The sequence below is a fragment of the Bactrocera neohumeralis genome, chromosome 6 (genome assembly GCF_024586455.1).
Source record: "Bactrocera neohumeralis isolate Rockhampton chromosome 6, APGP_CSIRO_Bneo_wtdbg2-racon-allhic-juicebox.fasta_v2, whole genome shotgun sequence".
Taxonomy (NCBI): Eukaryota; Metazoa; Arthropoda; class Insecta; order Diptera; family Tephritidae; genus Bactrocera; species Bactrocera neohumeralis.
Genome location: NC_065923.1, coordinates 69,948,451 through 69,969,148, shown reverse-complemented (window position 1 = coordinate 69,969,148; position 20,698 = coordinate 69,948,451). Strand labels below are relative to the sequence as shown.

General features: G+C 35.6%; 2 protein-coding genes across 3 annotated transcripts; one reads left to right on the top strand and one right to left on the bottom strand.

The window, feature by feature from the left end:
• Positions 1–14: 14 nt before the first annotated feature.
• LOC126761918 (uncharacterized protein DDB_G0283357) lies at positions 15–12,932 on the bottom strand. 2 transcript variants are annotated; one of them, XM_050478352.1, is made up of 4 exons: positions 12,457–12,932; positions 12,208–12,345; positions 3,101–4,018; positions 15–3,030 (listed from the first exon to the last, which is right to left on the bottom strand). In XM_050478352.1, exons 3-4 carry the CDS (start codon positions 4,003–4,005, stop codon positions 2,340–2,342), a joined length of 1,596 nt encoding a protein of 531 aa, XP_050334309.1. In that variant the 5' UTR covers positions 4,006–4,018; positions 12,208–12,345; positions 12,457–12,932; the 3' UTR covers positions 15–2,339. The 2 variants fall into 2 exon arrangements, with proteins under 2 accessions (XP_050334309.1, XP_050334308.1); XM_050478351.1 differs by having other exon boundaries at positions 12,208–12,932.
• A 2,922-nt stretch (positions 12,933–15,854) lies between these two features.
• Positions 15,855–20,476, top strand: LOC126762834 (peritrophin-48). The gene is made up of 6 exons (XM_050479876.1): positions 15,855–16,172; positions 16,227–16,695; positions 16,841–16,949; positions 17,015–17,236; positions 19,509–20,111; positions 20,178–20,476. Coding segments are annotated over exons 1-6 (1,632 nt in total). The 5' UTR covers positions 15,855–16,171; the 3' UTR covers positions 20,406–20,476.
• Positions 20,477–20,698: the final 222 nt, after the last annotated feature.

The window sequence follows — 20,698 nt, the reverse complement described above, 5'->3', positions numbered from 1 at the left end:
AAGAAAAAGAAATATTTTGTTTGTTGTTTAGGTATTTTATTGTTGAATTTATAATTAAAACTTTCGGTTATTGACCCTTCATAGAAGTCATTCATTAATAACTCATTTCTAAAACATTTTCACTCTCATGCATTCTTAAATATCATAAATTATGTAATTATATATGTATATAATATACTTACTAACCTATATTTACGCATGCATGTATGCGCAATCAAATGCATACTCGTATATATTTACTTGCTCTTTAACATAATTTAATCTCAAACAAACTTTTTCAAGTTGAATTCTTATGTTCACTATATTATAAGCTAGAAATTACACATATACTCGTATGAGTGTTATTTACTGTGCGCTCGTCTTTTTTACGTTTAAGAACTGAATAGTACAATTAGGTATACAGCTAAGTTTGGCTTATTATAGTATGCTTGTATAATATTTTGTATCAATAGTGTGTATTTATTATACATACATACATATTAGTATGTATGTATGTTTATTGGATATATCAATGTTTATTTGGGTTAGGTTTTACTGTATTATTTGTTTTACTCGTAAATATCATATCACAGAACCAAATGACAGGTCTTTTTTTTAAATTATAGAAAATTTTCAATCGCAGTATTCATATGACGTTTTCCAACATCTTACTTAAAGCTATGCTTACGAACATAATTAATCTCTAAATAGAAATTCTAGTTAATTTCTTGCTTGTAATATTTCATGATTTTTATAAATTTGGCAAATATCAATTTCATGAAGACAGAGATTTCCACCAAGATATCCCCTTTAAGCATTATTTTGTATATACATGTATGTACATACATACATATCTACACAGATATTGCAATTGATAAAAATATTTCGAAGGATTCAATCCATAAATTTTTGTATATCTGATAATTGAATTAAATTCAGCTTTGAGCTTATAATATGTACAGAAGTACATAATTCCTTCCAGAAACTCATCACTTTACTAATAATGTTTAATAAAATTTTTATTTTGAATAGATTGATATATGTATGTATGTGAACTTATGCATTATTTACACTACGTGAGCATTCGTATATGTATATATATTTATGTATATTATTATAGATTATTGTGTAGACGTTTAGTTTGAATAAAAAAGTGTATATAAAAATATTATATTGAGCATACATAAAATATGTAGATTTTAGAGAGTTTGTAGTTAGAGAGAGATGACGCGAAGCAGATTAACCGGCTTAGAAATATGTATGAGATGTTTATATGAAATGTTATGTCTATGAAGAAGAGGTATGGCACGCATTAATAACTGTAATTTCATAAAAATAATGATAGTGTTATGACACGAAAATTTTAACTTTTAAAACTCATCGATACCTTTTATAAAATACAGGGTTTCTCCGGAATGTAAAAGGACTGAGTCGATTTAAAAAATTTATTAAACCAATCGTTACAATTCTTTAAAAACTTTAAAAATAGGGTCCTTCTGCGCTGTCGCTCCAGCGCGATTTCCAAGCATTGAAGGCGTCACGGAAACATTCTCCGGAATAGCCTTGAGAGCCAAGGTGCATGCTGCTTTGATCCCCTTTCATCGGCCTTTTCAGGCATGGAAACAAAAAAAGTCCGGAGGGGGCGTTCTGGGTCGCATCTCTCTTGAGGACTTCCACGTAAAACTTGGCGTGGCGGTTTGCCCAGGAGGAACAAATTCATGATGGACGATGCCTTTGATGTCAAAAAGACAATGAACATGGTTTTCACTTTGGATTTACTCATTCTTCCGGTCTAAATCAGCGACCTCTTTCTGGCCCTCCAAAAAGGCCTGGTGCCACCACACCACTTCTTGCTAAAGCAACATCTGGGTAAGCCTGCTTGATCATATTAAACGTATCTGAAGCCGATTTACCGAGTTTCACATAGAATTTGATCGCGTACCTCTGCTCTAACGAACGCTGCATTTTCGGCTTGCAACACTCACAGAAACACGTCGCGCGAAAATGGGTGTCCTGACTCTCCAGGTGCTCGGAAACAACTGACCAGCCGCCTGTTCGTTAGCTAGAAACGCCTTCTACAGAATCCAGTATGTGCGCGCACGCTGCGAAGTACAGTCGCGGCGGAAGAAAACCAGTCCTATTACCTTCCGGGCAAACCCTGTATAATCAATTTGTAAAATCGTGTTCGTCGAACTGCTAATCAGAAGTAAGACATGTTATTGTGAATTGTTTACGATTTTTATATGAGAAAATGAGGTTGCGTATTTTACTTATGCAACAATAATGCTGATTATGTTTTTTGGCCGTAAACACATGTACCTCTCTACTACATTCCCATTATTACTATGCATTGTATAGATTTAGATAAGTATTTTATCATAGGACGGCGGCGGTGATTCGTCATCTATCGGTGCGTCTTTGCCCTTTCCATTGCTCTCTGTCTCTGGAAAGTATATTGCTATATGATATGGTGGTGGACCGGCGCTTGCCGAATCCTCAATCAATTGCAACTGGCCACACAAAGGTGCGCCATGTATATCATCCGAACCAACTAATTCACTACTACCATCAGCATTCACGATATCACGTCTACCGTACGGTGGACGCGTATAATGTATAGCGCTTTCGGCATCAGCATGCTGTTGCGCGCCCAACACTGCATTGCGCCCGCTTGGCAATAGTCCTTTTGGTACACGACACAGTGAAACGGTACAGGCGGCCAAGAAGAAAGTTGCAGAGAAAGCACAAAATATCAACACTTCCAAACCGGTACCCTGATGGTCGAAATAAAATTTTGCGCCCGCCACAAAGACGGAGGCCAGCACTAACGACGCACACATGCCACATTTAAGGTGTGAAGGTAGCAGCTGAGCGTCTCCACCGTTCGCATCTACCGTCATGTTGCTGGTGCGCATATTTAAAGCTGCCGAACTGTAGCGATGCGCTGTGTTAGCTACCGCGTAGCTCGCTGTATTCGTGGTATTAGTGGAAATGGGCGCGGATCCGCCCATTATAGACTCATTCGACTGAGCGCACGCTGTCGCAATGTGACTGAAAAATAAATGCAAAGATTGTGAAGTGATATACGTAAATTTATTAATTGGCAAATTGCAGTGAGTACCTGTAACCATGTTGCTGTCGATATGCCATTGGGTCCATGTGCTGCGAATGAGTAGGACCAACTATTGTTCGTGCGCCGCTGTTATTGCCATTACGATATGCATGTGTCGGGGGATTTGAGTTGGCGTGCGTTGGCACATTACAATTCCTGCCCGAATATTGATAGTGTCGCACGGACATATTGCCGAACTGAGGATGATGATAGCTGCGCATATCATAGCATTGATTGAGATGTTGCTGATACAGCGGTGTGTGCGGTGTGTCTGCAGTGCTTTGTAGTAGTGCGCCCGCTCGTTGGTTCAAATCTTGCGTTGCTGGTGTAGTGCCGCGTACATCGCTGCCCGTGGCCGTGGACGTAGATGTGCTGGCGTTATTGTTATTCATTAAATTGTTGTTGCCAGACGCATGATGGGTCTGCACTGGAGCGCTGCCATGCTGATGCGTCTGCTGGTAGGTGTACTGGTGGGGATTGTTATTAAGCGTCGCCGATGTGGTCGATTGCATTGCGGCGCCTGAGGCTGTTGCATTGGCGGTGCTAATATTACCTGTATAATTGCTACTATTGCTGCTGTGCGTATTTGATTGTTGACAATTGTTGCCGCTGTTGAAATTATTATTGTTATTGGCATACTGTTGTTGCTGATGCTGCTGCAGTTGATGATGGTGTTGCAATTGCGGCTGCTGATATTGATGGCTGCGACTGGTGCTGGCGGCAGTGCTGTGATGACAGTCTGGCAGTACGTTGCTTCTACTGCTCGCTTTATTGCCACTGCCGCCGCTAATTCGACGCGGTGGATGGCCAAAACTGAGACCCACACCGGATCCGCCGGCACCGGAGAGTGAGGCTGCAACTCGCGATCTCCCAAAACCACATTGCTGTGAGCGTTTGTCTATCCAGAAGTGCATTTCCGTCGGATAACTGAAAGAATTATGCTTTTAGTACAAACGATGTTAAATGCATGCATACTAAGCAGGAATAGCGTGAAAATCAGTCAAAAGCATTAAAAAACGTTTTCTTCGGCTGCACCGAAGCTATAACCCTAACCTAACATCCTTCATAGGGGATTTTCTTTTAATATAAAAGTTTATAAATCATATCTTGAGTTTGTTTAGTTAGTTTGAATGACAGTGATGCGAACTGAACTATTTGTTCGAATATTGTAGCGCTGCCTTGGAAAATATTCCCTAAAATGTCCATACAAGGACCTGATTTTCACCGATCAGTTTGTATGGCAGCTTTAACCTATGGTTGTTTGATATCGCTGATTCCGACGGAGTACTTTGTTATGCTGCCTCAACAACGCGCAAATGAAGAATATTTAAAAATATATATTTTTATTCATATTTTCCAGTTTTATTACCGGAAGTAATTTAATTAGTTCACGACTTCTTTTCTGATACGTTTCTATTCAATTTGCCAACAATCCGCCAACATTCAAACGCTTTCTAGGATAACAGAGTACTTTTCAACGCAAGAAACAATTGAAGATTTAGCAAGATCTACACTCATGAATATGAACAAAGGACCTGCGTCAATTAACTACAAAAGTTTTGTAGCTGTCAAACGCTTTGTCTGCGTCTATTGGCATCTAAGCGCCGACGACCGTACACAAAGCAAAAGTTCGCCAGCAAGTAGATAGGAAGTCATTAACTGGTGACTTAACCGACTTCACAATGTCAACCGTTCGTGGATACCTTTGAAAGGGTCGTGGCACGGCTAAAACCCAAAACGAATAAACAGGCTGCCATTCTCTTAGATGAAAGTCAACAATCGCGCACATTTCCCAACTCTGCAGCAACAATAGCAACAACAGCAACTGCCAAATGTCAACCGCAACACAAGAACACAAGGTCAATGAGCAGCAGCAAGGAGTGCTTGGCTTAAATGATTAGGTGTTCGCCACTGTCGATTGTTTGGGCATTGTCAGTAGGTGCTGCGCATTATTGGTTGTTCGTGAGCTTCAGCGTCAGACTATGCGCATATATTTTTGTATGTACTGTGTGGTAAACCGCACGCATTGTCTTACACATAAAATCCATCACATTCACGTATTTTTAGCTAGACTTTCCATCATCGGCATGGCGTACAAAGGAAGCGTTTGTCTAGTTTGAAACAACAAAGAAAGCGCGCGTACATAGCATCGCAGAGGTGGCCAACCTCATGTTCAATGAACCATTTGGCTTAAATGAAAAAAGACGTGCTGCTGTTAGGTTTAGGGGATGCTGTGGCCGAAGCTACACGAATTTATGACCGTGGGAATGACTTCAATGGCTTTAAGTGCCAAACGCACGATTTTCGCCCTAAAGCAGATAGTACAGTGGTAACAAAACTGTAAACATTGGTTGATTATGAGATATGTATATTAGAAAATGACGAGTGGGAGGCGCTATTTAGGCTTTAGTATATGCGTATGACTACATAGTTTACTATTGCGATTGCGTTGGGATTTTTATTGTGTCTTAGTTTAGACAGCTGGTGCTTTGACGCTAATGGTGAAATTATGCAATAACAAACAATTAAGCCGATTAAAAATTCAAAATCGCAAATATTTATTTTATGTATGAGTGCCAACAGCTGGAGAAAATTCAAGAATTACCTTTTAATACTTGTTAAACAAGTAGATTTGCATACTTACTAAAAAATTATTCTTTTAAATTATAATATTTTTAGATTACGAATTTGAAAATTACATTTTAAAGTAAACAAAAAAAAAATAAAAACCAGTGACGAAAGTTGTGTAGGTATAGTTCGCGATAGATTAGAATATTGTTTACTTTTATAATTTGATTCCGCAGCATGACCTAAGAACGGTCACTTTCTAACAAAATATTAATTAACATATTTTTCGTATAGAAACATATATACATATATGTATGTATGTATTCAATTACGTGAGAGAACTTCATCTTTGAGGAGAACTTTCTTAGGAACACAATGCAATGGCATACAGACTACCCAAAAGGGCAGATGGACTTGGTACTGGTATAATGGGACCACGTACCAAACTGTCAGTGCTCATGGACAGGTTTTCAAGCATTTTCCAGGCTGAGGCTTATGCCATTAGCAGATGTGAAGAGATTATTCTAGAGAAGCACAATTGCGGGGAAAGAGTTGTCAGTGATAGGTCACGCGGTACTGCAGGGAATCTCGTCCGTTAAAATCAAATCAACTATTTTTATAAAAAGTTTTATTAGGGTTGCCACTGAAAACAATGTCCTAACTCTGGGTTAAGAGAAATCATTGGAAATGGGATTGAAAACAATATATTTTCCCTGGATATAGAGAAATCAGTGGAAATGTGATCGGCTAGCTAGCCAGGTGAAATAAGCTACCAGTCCGATAGGTAAGGAACCGTTCTTCGCTCTGAGACCCCACATTTTTCGAGTGCAACTTCGGAAAGAGGAAAGGTTGTTTCTGAGGTCAATGTAAAACGGTGACAAGAAATCATATTTTATACAGGTCACTGCTGTCTGCGGTATCATTTGCACAGTTTAAGATAGTGTTCCACAGATCAGTGTCGCTTGGGTTAAATGAAGTGTGCCAGCAGTGCAATCGTCAAATTTCAATCTATTTATCTAACTTGCCTTAAAACTTAAATTCAATGTAAATATTTATTGCATATTTATTGGCGCAATTTTAAACACTACACTGAGCTTTTATTGTGTAGTATCATTGTATGGATATTTAAATTGTTCTTACACTAAACTTAAGTAAATATCTTTATACAGGAAATCGGCATGAATCATCTGACAACTCGCTTTCGCTCTTAGCCTCACTTCAAAATTCTTATTTGTTACTTTGGCTGTGAATCATGCCGCTATATCGCCACCCTAGTACAAGTAAAACTGCGGTACATTGAGGAATCGCTAACAAACACAAGTGAATGTATCAAATAACTTTCGCCGCTAGCATAAAACAACAAAAAAAAAACGAATTATAAAGTGTGAGTAAGTGCTTGGAGCCACGCGAGCCACAAATAAAGAGCATTGTAAAAGCTTTGACTGCAAAACACTCATACACACACATATGTCTTTAGGTATGTACATATATATGAATGTATTAAAGAATGTTACTTGTGCATAAGAATCTATATAAAATTATACATGACTGTCTCAAAGCGTACGAAAGCAAATACATATAAACGTCTATAAGAAATTCGGTAGACAATCGCGCACACATAGAGACTTACATGTAATATACAAGTCTGCATACTCTATGCAAGTATGTATGTATGCATTATTTTATATTTTTATGTGTGAACCTAAGCGCCAACAAAGCATGCAGTAATTCATGCATCCAACAAATCTTGCGACAAAAGCTGCAGCAAGTGAGTAGCAGTTTAATTGTACAAAGCCACAGATGTCGTTGTCTGCCACGCTGGCACATGCGATTATAGATGCAAAGTAAAAAAAAATAACAACAACAATTGCCATTGAATTATCAGTCAGCACAGCAACCAGACGCTGTGGGATCCTAGTGCGATATGAGTGTTAGCACGTGAATGCGTGTGTGTGTGCTTGCATGTGTGTAAGCTAAGAGTCAAAGCAATTAGTATTTTGATGTTTGGGTACTTGGTAGCGTCAACTGCTGTTGAGCAGTAGTCCTGCTGCGCGTTTTTGCGTGTTGTGGGCGTATGTGTGGGTGGTCGGCGTTTAAGTGTTGTAATGTACTCTCGCACATGTGATTTTCGCTTAAAGGATAGAAATAAAAAATAAAAATAATTAGAAAAAAATTCATTTCCATGTGCATGTTGTTGCCATGTATGTACATATGTGGGCAGTAAAAAGCTGTTGACAACGTTCGCCACCATTTTATGCTGTTTTTTTTTATTTTTTACACTTGTTTCATGTGTTTTTACGCTACATTGTTCATTTTTATGTTAAGGCGCAAAATTTTGCGTAATTAGTTGCGGTATAAATAAAATTGATGGCAGCTTTAGGATTAAAGTTTAGCTTAATGTGTCAAAATATCATTTAATACTATAGTTTTTTATGGTAATCTGCGGCAAAGTTCTTGGAAATTTAAAAAGTTTATAATATCTTAATAAGTGATGTATGTATGTAGGTGCAAACGATTGAATACTGAATAGTAACTAAATTTTTTCATATTTTCAAAGCTTAACTTATCAACACTATGTCCTTAAGTGAATTTATCAACATTTTAATTATAAAATTTCCGAAGGTGTACACACATGTATGTACATAGAAATTTTTGTGAGACGACGGCACGATAATATTGTAACAAATCGGATATAACAGTTGACACTCGGTGTAATTTTACTCGGATATTTTTTATTCATAAAAATCAAAAATTCTATGAATTATTATTTTTTCGGACAATCACAATTAAATGAAAAAAATATACATATATAAATAACTTTTAGTAAGTAGGATACCCTGATTAATAAGTCTAGAAAAGTATTTAATTTTTTTTGGACAATCGCTATTAAATGAAAAATATATATACATACATACATATATATACATATATATAAATACATACATATATTTATTAAGTATAGAAAATTATTTATTTTTGTTCTTTAAGATCTTAAAAGTACATATGTAAACATATAGATTAGGGTGAACAAGTACATTAGGGTGAACTAAAAAAAAACTAATATTGACTATGTGGATTAAAATGTACGTGAGCATTACAATTTTTTCCTATAAATTAAACGCGAAAAATTTGTTTCTATTAAAAATATTGTATTTTATTTTAAAAATGTCTTTTTTTTAATATTAACATTTTTATTTTATGTACAATATTAACACATTTTTCACTTTTCAAAGCTTTTAAATATACGAATTTTTGAATTAAAAAAAATCATGGACGGTTTTGTCTAATTATCCAATTATTAAGCCAACTAACTTAAAAAAACACTTGATAATTTTTGATTAAAAATTGTGATTTTCGATATATGTACATATGTATGTATGTATGTATATACATATACCTTACATGTACAGTGTAAGGTGAAAAAATAAATATGTGAAACAAAACAAATATGGTGTTTTCGTGACATAAGAAGTTGAGTTTACACCACATTTCGTAAAGGGAAAATTTTTTGCACAAGATAAATTTGGTTATTTGAATTTTTTAATTAAATGTTTAAGCTATGTGAAAAAAGTTTATAAACAAAATTTATAAGTAGGTCTTATCATTAACTACAACATTTCCAAATAACTTTTTTCTATAGGACTTTTGGTTTTCCTGTAAATTGAAAATTCAGCCACGCTTTCCTTTTCCCGACCTCAGATCGCCCGTAAGTTATTATTTTTTTTTAATGTTTGTTATTTTATCTTTCGCTTCCGATGGGTTTCAACCAACGGTCATTACCAACTCACTAGTTTGGAATTAGTTTTTTTTTTGACCAACCCTAATGTACAGGCATACATATATAGCAATACGTTTAAATTACTTGCTTTGCCACGTGTACGCGTATCGCGACATCCGCTGCGAAACTGCAACATCTAAGTAATAGGAAAATGTAATTAATTTGCGACTGCATGCCAAAGCAAAAGAGAAAGCACCAAAACGCTACTTTGCCCACGCATTTTGCTACACTTGTCTTCGCTACACTGTTTCATTGCAAATTTTGTGGATGCTTGCATGTAACATACAACAAGCTGTAACAAAAGCAGGTAACGCACCTTTATTTACATGTGTAAATATATACATATGTAAATCTTTTACATATGTACATCATGCCCACATAACATTAATTCTTGTTTGAGATAATTTTTCAGTTGCAAACTGTCACATTTGGATTGCTGTGCCATGCTTGCACTTTTGTATGTATGTATGTTTGTAGTTGCATATACTTGTTTAGTGGGAGTGATTGCGGTGCAAAAGTCAATAATTAAAATGCATTCAAGTGCACAGCACAAAGGTAAAGCATAAAAATCTGTGTATACGTTTTATGCAATAGTTTTTGTTGTGCTTGTGTTGCAGTTAGAATTGCTGTGGTAAACACAAGCAAAGGTAACCAGTTGATAACCTGGGTGAGTGAGTGGTTGCCGTCGTGCGGTTGCTCGGCTATGAGGTACTTCAAGTGGTTTTATAGGTCGTGCATGTGGCTCAAGTGCAAGTGCTCGGCACAGAGTTATCAACGACCTGAACCGCACAATGCCGTGCAATCACAACGCCAACAACAATATACGTGTATAAGTATAAGTATGTATAGCAGGTGTATACGCCAGGCAACTTTTTGCCATAACTGTGTGTGGGTACATAAGCAAAAGTGCAAGCATATTCAAATTTGCATATACACACATATATGCATATATAAATATACGTATATACATAATTCCGTGTATTCGTTTAGTGCATTAAGGTTACCTCATTGTAGTTGTAATTAAAGCATGGCGGTTTAATGTTGTTGGCGCAGGAAGCGCGCATCATGCTTCCCACTATTCTATTACAACAGTCAAGTTTGTGCTTATTGCCCTTGCTAATGCGTATAGTCATTGACAATGTTAATGATTATTAAGGCAATACTTGAATTGAAATCATGTCAAAGTTGATTCAGCATTAAATGCTTATCTTTAATAATGACTTTTATATTTTTGCCGTCTTTTGTTGAAATCGTATACCATATTTTGAAAAGTAGTCGAAAATGAAGAAAAATCAAAGTGGTAGAAAAAAAATTGTTTTGCAAAAAATAAGAGAAGTGAAGATGGCACAACAATATTTTATTAGAACTTATGTGAGATAATTCTCATAAGCTTTAAAATGAATTTATTTATTTAATAAAAAAAAATAAGTTGAAGTTTGATTAGAAATACGAAAATACTTTTTCGACTATCCAATATTAGCACTATAATTAATAGCTAAGCAATTATTTTAAAATATTATATATAAAGTTTGTAAACAATATCCAACATACAGTGCTAGCAGTGAGGTTTTCTAAGCAAGCAATAACTTCCCCTCGACGAATATTCATTTCCATCACTCATACGCACTGTATTTCGCTGGCTTTACTACAATATAACATTCTTGAGTATTAAGTTGTTTTACCTTGTAAAATTGTATGAGAATTTTTTGCATATGTTGTAAATACAACAGAAATAGTTGAAAACCCCAGAAAACTATGTTGAACTTATCGTGATTAAAATCGGTCAGTTTGTATGGCAGCTATATGCCGTAGTGCTCTATCTAAATAATATATTTAGACATTGTAGAGTTGAGTTGGACAATAATGTGAGCAAATTCGGTGAGGATAACTAATAAAATAAAGAATTTTTCCATACAAGGACTCGATTTGTATCGGTCACTTTGTATGACAGCTATATGCTTTAGTGGTGCGATCTAAACAATATATATGGAGATTGTAGCGTTACCTTGAAGAATAATACTTGCCAAATTTCGTGAATATATCTTGTCAAATAAACAAGTTTTCCATAAAAGGACTCGATTTGTCCGGTCACTTTGTATGACAGCTATATGCTTTAGTGGTGCGATCTAAACAATATACATATATGGAGATTGTAGCGTCACCTTGAAGAATAATACTTGTCAAATTTCGTGAATATATCTTGTCAAATAAATAAGTTTTCCATAAAAGAACTCGATTTTGTCCGGTCAGTTTGTATGACAGCTACATATATGCTGTAGTGGTTCGATGATTCCAACTAAAAGCAGTGCCTTGGGGAGAAATGAACATGTGGAAAATTTCAGAAAGATCTCTCAAAACTTGAGGGACTAGTTCGCGTCTAAACAGACAAACGGGCAAAAGGGCAATCGCACATGGCTAAAAGCACGTTACACTGATGATTTGTAGGGTCTTTTCGTTTTCTTCTGGGTGTTACAAACTTCCCGGCAGACTTAATGTACCGTCTCCATGTTATAAAAACCCATAAGTTTAGACTAAAACGAATACTTTCGTGGCAGATTTAAGATACCTCGTTCAGGTTATAAAAACACATAAGTATAGACTAAAACGAATACCCAAACTAAATTTTTAGTTTCTTCACCTATCCTATCCTATCTTATGTTAACTAATAAAAAAGGAAAATCCTAATTAAAATATATGTTATGTACTATATTTTTGCGGCAACGCATGTCTTTTATAGTGGCAAGTATTTGGTTTTCTTTCAAATACTTACTTTGTTATCAATTGCACTCACGACTTCTACTTTCGCCTGCAGCACGCTTTCAATTAGTCAGTTGTTTCGTCTTTTACTTTGCTTTGTTTTGGCAACTTTTACGTTTCGTCTGGCTCTGCCGTCTTCTGTGTAGTATGTCTGGTGGACGCAAATACACGAAAATTGTACACAAATAAAAATCTGTTTATATGTTTGGTTTGCTTGTTTTTTAACACTATTTTGAACACATAGGGTGCTGCTGCTTGTCACCTTTTCTAACTAGATCGCATGTGTGCGTGCGTGTGTATGTGGATTGTCCCGACGAGTCCTTGAAAATTTCCCTCGGCTTTTACCTACTTGCACTCAATTCTTACCAACTTCGCAATACATTTTCACACACTTCTAATTGTGAAATGCAGCATTTTTTGCTATTCGATTGTCACGTTTTCGCGTTTTGCTTAAGTAATAATATTTCGGAATAACATCATTTGAATATTTAACCTTATATGGCAGCCTAGCAATGATTTCTTTTCATACTTATTTTTTTTTTGCTTTGTATATTTATGTATTTGGTTAGCTATTTTTTACGCGAGTCAATTTTATACATTGGCGGAGTCTCACTCGTTTTCTTGGCTCGCACTACTGTCAGTCGTCTGTCTGCGAAAGGACTAAAACATATGCAAAGTGTTCGGTCGCATTACGGTTGTGGTGCTCTTCTGCAATGGCTGGTCTCTCTGCTATTGCTAGTAGCTTTAAAGCTCTGCATGCGATTTTGACATCTCGCTACTTGTCTGTTGCATTGTTGTGCTTGAATTGATGCTGATTTGGCTGCGATGCTGTATTACTTTTGTTTGTTGTATGTTTTTATTTGTATGCTGTTATTATTATGCGCATGTGTATAATTTTGAAACGGAGCTTTTCTTGCCATCTGTTAGAGTTCAAATAAAATAGAATTTCTTTCAAAATATCTATGAGGTATTATAAAATATGTATATGTAAATAAAGGAAAAAATATAAAAATTTAACAAATAATGCCAACCGAGTTAACAGGGAAGTCGTTGATAAGCGGACATACATATATTAATAATTGAAGATGGAACTTATTGCTCTGAATTGAAATATTATAATAACCAAATTAAATGTATCAAACAATTTTTTATTATCGTTAAGGAGCATACCATTCCAAAGTAAACAGGACTTAAAAAAAACAGAACAAATGGGTTTTTTCGGCAAAATCAATTTATTTTACTCACAATAGTCTCCTTCTGCTTCAATACAGCTTTTTGCACGGTCCAAAAGCATGTCGAACGAGTGTTTTAGCTCGTTGGCCGTTGCTCAGAAGCAAATCTTGGTCGTCAGTCAATTTGTGCGGAACAAACCTTGCACACACTTTTCGTAAGCCCAAATGTTCGGTCAAAATGCCATAAATCGATGTTTTGGAGATGTTCAATTCCATTCCCATGAATTTCAATGATGATTTCGGCTAATTTTTGATGAATTCACGCACAGTTTCGATGGAATTTCCGGTGATCGCGGATTTTGATTGGCCCACATCTTGATAGTCATTTATGTCCTCACGATCTCTTTGAAAACGTTGAAACCACTCGTGGACTCCAATAGGGGATAGACAAACATTGCCATAAACTTGTTTCATCAATTGAAACGTTTTGGCAAAAGTTTTACCAATTTTAAAACACAATTTAATGTTGGCTCTTTGTTCGAAGCTCATTTTCGCACCGATAACACAAACATACCGACACTTAAAACGCAATAACTTCACTTCCAATAGATGAAATGTCATGAAATTTTCACTGGACAATCGATAAAGATAGCAGATTCTAACGCACTAGTCGACATATATGTAGATGGCGCCACCAGGGGGCGCCAGATTCAAAAAGTGCGGTTTACTTTGGAACGCACCTTGTAGTGTGAAATTTTGAAAAAAAAAAAATATATTTTTTTTTATTTTTTGCTAATTTCGATAATCTATAACCTTAAAAACACTATACTAAAATTTTAAATCGATATCTCTAATAGGTCTTGAGTTACAATCATCTAAAAAGTAAATGCTCAACTCAATCAGCTCCATCAGTTACCTCCATTACTTTTAAACACTTTTTTCTCGAAACTGCATTTTTCGATTTCGCAGTGATCACTCGAACACAAATGATGCGATCACCATCCATTCTGCCTATTCCGTATATTAGTATTTCTACATACAAATGACTTAGGCCACTTTGAGATCAATAACTTGAGACCAATTGGATGAATTGCATAATACTTTGAGTGTATTCTAGTTAAGGTTAGTACCTTGCCTGTATGAGTACTTTTCGTTGCCTAATTTCTTGGTCAGAGCGAAGCCTTTTAAAATCCATGTAGTAATTTAGGGAGTTTAAATTTCTTAATTTTTTTTTATTTAGTTTTAAATTTAGTTAATTTAGTTAATTTTAATTAAATAATTTTGTTAATTTTAATTAATTAATTTAGTTAATTTTCTATTGGACCAAAATTTAATACAATATTGTGTAATTGCCAATATTACTACCATTTCGCATTTCCGCCGGAACTAGCATTAGAAAATTCCGAATATGTATGTAGTCATTTATCAACATCTACTCATAGTAAGCGTATTTTATGTAATTCTGTCAAAATTCCAATTGCTATGTTTGTCGGCAGTTGAAAGTAAAAGCGATATTTATAAGTAATTGACATAATTATTGAGTGCTCATTCATTAAAAGTCTGGAAATTAAAAAAAAATTAAAAGTGTTATTTGTTTTTTGCATTAGGAATTCCATAACATTGAACTTGTGAGCAGAAGTGAGAGAAGTGGCGCGTAGCACTCGAATTGAGTTATCAGTTGTTAACATTAAAATGATTACTTGTAACTTATGTACGAATACGACTGTTATTAGGCACTAATGTCGAAGAAGCGTGTTTTTTGGCGTTATCACGAAGAAAAATTTGATTTACTGAAAAGAATTACAATAAGTAAAGATATATGTAAGTATTTCTTTTGAAGGTTTTCCGATTATTCAGATGGTGTTTTAAAGTTCATTGTTGAAATACAATTTTATATATTTTTTATAAAAAATTGTATTATTGTTTAGTCGAAAAAGTCTTTTCGTATTTTGTCAATAGATGTCGTTGCAGTCGCACCAATCACATTGTGTCATACCATATATAGTTGGAAAGGTGAGATTTTAAACTTCATTTAATCAAAAATATATTAAATTCGGAGAAGTTGAAAAAAATATTATTAATTTGAGCATTCAGTTTTTCTATTTATTTTACTTTTTTCATTCATGTTTTTATTACAAATATTTAATATCGCCTTCAAAATAAGCTACAAGCATGCCGAATTTCAGTTTCATCAGCTTCTGCTTCTTCTAATCTTGGAAAAAATATTTACCGACTCAATACGATTTCAAATGGACCAGTCCGGGTTAAAATTGATCAGTTAGTATGTTATAATGGCATAAAGCGTTGTGTATTGTAATTTATACATTACTTTTATCGCACATACTTTCATTGTTTAGAACCATGAACCTGTAATATTAACTTTTTGAAGTTCAATGCTTTGGCAAAATGTACATTTGCTCACATGCTTACATACTTATGTATAGTATGTTTTCGCACATTAATTTTTGTAAAAGCCAACACAAACTCAATCAACTCTACGTTAACAGTTTTAAACGTGCGTATACTGTTTGTTTGTGCATGTGCTCCTATTCGAGACTTCCTAAGCATGTTTTGATAAGATCGAAAATTGATAGTATCTTTACCATTTTGAGCTGTTATGTATTGTTGATGTGACTATCAGTGGTTAAAGGCTGTCAGCCAAGAATATAAAAATGAACCCACACCAAAGGTGACAAACAGTACATCCTACGCAGTACAACTTGACGACTATAATTGCTGCAAACGCTACTTCGTAACGCGGCAAGCACAAACACTTGGAACCTATAACAACTTCTTACAACAAACAGTGAGTTCCTATTGTTGCAGGATTGCTCAAACAAACTAATAATTATTATTTTAGTGTATCGTCACTACGCTATTGGTTTGCTGGCTATCATTGGCTTCATTGCCGCCGCTAATTCAACGTCGATTAATCTTTGCGATGGTGTGGCCGACAACGTTTTTGTAGCGGATATCACGAACTGCAGCAACTACTATATTTGCGTTAAGGGCGAGGCGATCGCTCAGCAATGTCGCTATAATTACTCCTTTAATGGCAAGACGCAATCGTGTGAAGTATCCAACGCATCCTGCTTGGCTTGTGACCCAAGTAAATTGTCTTCGGTAGGCTTGGAAAGGACATGCAACAAATATGCGCTCTGTTTTGCTGGCACACCAGTGCTACAAGAATGCGCTGACGATTTGCAGTACAATCCAAACTTAAACGCTTGCGATTATCCTCAAAATGTGGATTGTGTTGCAAACCGTTGTTCCATTTATGATAGTCCCGATAGTATTGTCTACGCTCCCAGCCAGTCGTCGTGTACAAAGTGAGTATAAGAATATTTTTTCAATTAATATTGATAATTTTTAATTAGTATTGCTAATTTTTAATTAATATTTTTAATTTTTAATTAATATTTTTAATTTCTAAATAATATTTTTAATTTTATAAACATGTATTATTCTTTACAGATATTTCGTCTGCATGAATGGCCAACCACAAAACCAAACATGCGTCGGTGGTTTGCAATTTAACGCTGTCAGTAACCAATGCGATCGTCCAGCCAACGCAAATTGCACTGTAAGTCTAATAAATGTGTAAATATTGTTGTAGATGACTATCATATGCAATTTTATGCTTTATAGATTGCCGCTATACCCAAATCACGTTCCTTCCAAACTGCCGCTGAGATCGCTCCACGCATGGTCAATATTAACTGCCCCAGTGTGGGTATTCAGCAGATTGCGCACCAAAACCTAAATCAATACTACATGTGTGTTAACGGTAAGGGTGCACTAATGACTTGCGCTGCCAATCTGTTCTTTGACAAGGATATGGGTGCTTGCCGCCGTAAGGAGGATATCCTAAAAAAATATTAAAGCGTATATCATAAAAAAGGATTAAGTTTCTCTCGTTCATAATTACTAAATGAATATGTGCATTTGCTAGTTCTTCGCTATGTTACCACGTACAATTATTAAAAATTAATAAAACAAGGCGAACTTGTTTTGATCGATAAGCAATTAAATACAAAGGTTGAGGTTAATTCAAAATCAAGTGAGACAACTTTTAATTCAATTATTTGGTTTAGGAATATATTTTAAAGTTTTTAGTAATTGATTTGAACGTTTTTTGTTCAATTCTCTCAACAGCAGGAATTTAACATTACTCTTCAAGTGGAGGAAATTTTTGAAAACAGCTGTTTCTTTCAGATTCAATAAACTTAAAATTGTGCGTTTTTGAACTGAAGTAAACCATAAAGATATTAACGTTGTGAATAATCTATTTCACAATGATGTATTACAAAACAGTAATTCCTTAAATATTTGTTTTGACTTAAACTCTGTTTACTACTTACTTGTAACGGTTATCTAATACCCGCTTGAGCGGCAAGGTTCGGATCGGTTGTCATCGAAGTCATCTAACGGTAGGCCCAGAAGATGTGCTGTTTCGAAGGGGTCGGACTGTAGAGAAAAGGTGTTTAGATGAGTGTGTTTCGCTGGGCATGCAAAGAGGTGATTAGAGTAAAGCGGGGATTTTTTGCATGCTGGATATATTATATAACTGGTATTTCGGGGTCGATTCTGAAAAAGTGGGAGTTTAACCTGCTACAGTGTCCAGAACGTAGTTGTGCAAGGGTCACTATAGATTCTTGCGTTAACTCAAACTTGTCATCTACAACAGGCGGTAGTTTGACTCCAAGTACGGCATTCACTGAGAGAAAGTCGGTGAAGCTGTTAATAGCTCCATTGTGTGCGGCGGTCAGTGCGTGTGTGGAGTAAGTTGCGTTCAACATCTGGGCGAAATACTGTTTGATGTAGTCAAGGAAAGGCCTCTTGATGTTCTTAAGAGACAGCCCCGCTTCAAGCAGACGGCTGCAGAAATAGTTTCTGCGAAACTGCTTAGAGAGAAGTTCGTTATGTACCTTAACCGGAAGCATACGGTCCTCGCGGTGTAAATGTTCATCCGAAGATCTCAAGAGGCATCTTGCTATAGTCCTGAATATAGTGTTCTGACAAATTTGAACTTTCTTCGTCTGCGTTTCACTGCATCCAAGCCACGATATCGATGCGGCGCAGCTTAAGACCGGACGGCCGATGCATTTCTTTGTCTTTTACCGGCTTCCGGCTAGCGACGATAGCATTCATAGAAATCGTCGTCCATAGAAACCCTTTTAAAAAAGGCGATTCTGAAAATTGGCTCGGTAAACGCCTTTTTGTATCAATTTGTCAATAACAAAATATTTTTTATTCCTGTTTCATGATTAAATGGTTAATATAGCCTATATAAAAGAAATTTTATTCCTTTTTCCTCACTACCAGAATAAATTGCTAAAATTAGGTTATTTTGGAGAGCACTAGACTGATCTAACCCCTTAAGAAAGTATCATAGAATTGAAAATCCAATTGTATATTATAATCATGGCTTGGTAATTATTTCTCAAACAAAACTAAATTAACTGATTTCTTCAGTTACTCGGTAGAGCATAGAATTTGTTGCATATGGCGAAGACATCCATCAAAATTCGAAGTTTTAGATCATTCCAACAACTTAGGAAGTAAGCACTATGAATAAAAAGTGTTTTTGTTCCTGGGATCATATAAAATGCGCAGTTAGTGAGGTCGAAAAAAGCAGTTGGCGCATTGCATTTTTTAAGGTGTTTTGCTTATTCCCGGATCAATCGAAATAAGGGCATAGTTCGCTTATAAACCCAATATTTACACACGTACGTCATTATCAAAGTTACAGCATCCGAATAGTGTATTTTTTATTGTTTAGTTTCGGGAATGTTTCATTTTTATTTGCTTAGATATTATCACAAAATATATGTTTTTGTATGTTTAATAATATTTCTGCAGATAACTGTTACAATCACATGACATTTCAATTTTTTAATGAAAATTAGTCATACATACTTTAGTATGTCGCTACCCGAAAAAATTTCGCGAACCTATATAATGGCCAAAAATCAATTAATAAACATTCAAAAAAATACCGTACAACGGCAAGGAAGAAAACAAATCAGTAGAGAAAAGCACAAGTGAGTTGAATTGCGAATATTTTGTCAGTTGGAAATATTTATTAAAACATAATGAATAATAAAAAATCCTTGTTTTTTTTCTCAATTTTATTATTAATATTAACTATTTTCTTTTTCTAGTGAAATATGTGCTGTGTATTTTAGTGGCATGCGCCATATTCGATTTACTGAGCGCCGCTTCCAATTCAGTGAACATTTGCAGTGGCGTCAGTGATAACGTGTTCTTGCCATATCTCGGCGATTGTTCCAAATACTATGTATGCATTGGCGGTGCACCAATCGAGCGTAAATGTGACTATGATTTTCATTTCGACGCCAAGGAGCAAAGCTGTACTTATCAGAATGTGGCGAAATGTCTGCCCACCTGCACCAATGCGCTATCATCCTTCTGCTACGATCGCACCTGTACCAAATATGTGCTCTGCTATGCTGGCACAGCAATTATACGCGAATGCCGCGATGGTTTGCAGTACAATGCCGAGACAGATCGTTGTGATTTTCCACAATATGTGGATTGTGTGGATAATATGTGCACATTATTCAATGATCCGAAAAATATTACATTCATCAACAGCCAAGCGTCCTGCGAGAAATACTACATTTGCATGGATGGCAACGCTTACCCACTGACTTGTTCTAATGGCCTACAATTCAATAAGGATTGTGATTGCTGTGATTTCGTGGAGAATGTTCATTGTAATGTGAGTTTAAAAAATGTTATTTTGTATATGGCTTTATACTATATTAACTGCCTATTATCTTTATAGTTAACTGCGGCGACGCGCAACATCCTGTCGTATTCAAAGATACCACCCAGGCGCGCTGATATTGACTGCCCCGCTGATGGTGCCAATTTTATTACACATCCGGATCCAGCCAAATACTACTACTGCTTGAATGGCATGGGTGTTGTGCTTGAGTGTACGCCTGGACTACTCTATGATGCTGAGTTCGAAGAGTGTCGTGCACCAGAAAATCTTTCACGTAAATCTTAAAATTATAAACTTCAAATATTTGTGTACATTTTTTTTTTTTTTTGAAATAATGATTTCAAATAATTGCGTAAAATATTCAAAAGTATGAAATTAAATTCCTCAAATAATTTTCATTGTACAGTACTTATGAACATTTATTCCCTAATTGGTTTCACAATACCTAAAGTCGTTGCATTTGTATTGCAGCTAAGGTATGTCAAAGGATAGTGGTCCACTATGGTGTGGCACTTAACCTTGACTGTGCGCCAGTTTCCGATCAATATCAAAATAGTCTTTTCTAAGTAGTGTCGTCC

Excerpts from the sequence above, each read along its gene's own strand:
- LOC126761918 (XM_050478351.1), bottom strand. The coding sequence starts at position 4,005 with ATGCACTTCTGGATAGACAAACGCTCACAGCAATGTGGTTTTGGGAGA. Across the intron at positions 3,031-3,100 it reads CGACAGCAACATGGTTACAG|TCACATTGCGACAGCGTGCG; the intron begins GTACTCACTGCA and ends TTTATTTTTCAG.
- LOC126762834 (XM_050479876.1), top strand. Across the intron at positions 16,696-16,840 it reads AGCCAGTCGTCGTGTACAAA|ATATTTCGTCTGCATGAATG; the intron begins GTGAGTATAAGA and ends TATTCTTTACAG. Across the intron at positions 16,950-17,014 it reads CAGCCAACGCAAATTGCACT|ATTGCCGCTATACCCAAATC; the intron begins GTAAGTCTAATA and ends TATGCTTTATAG.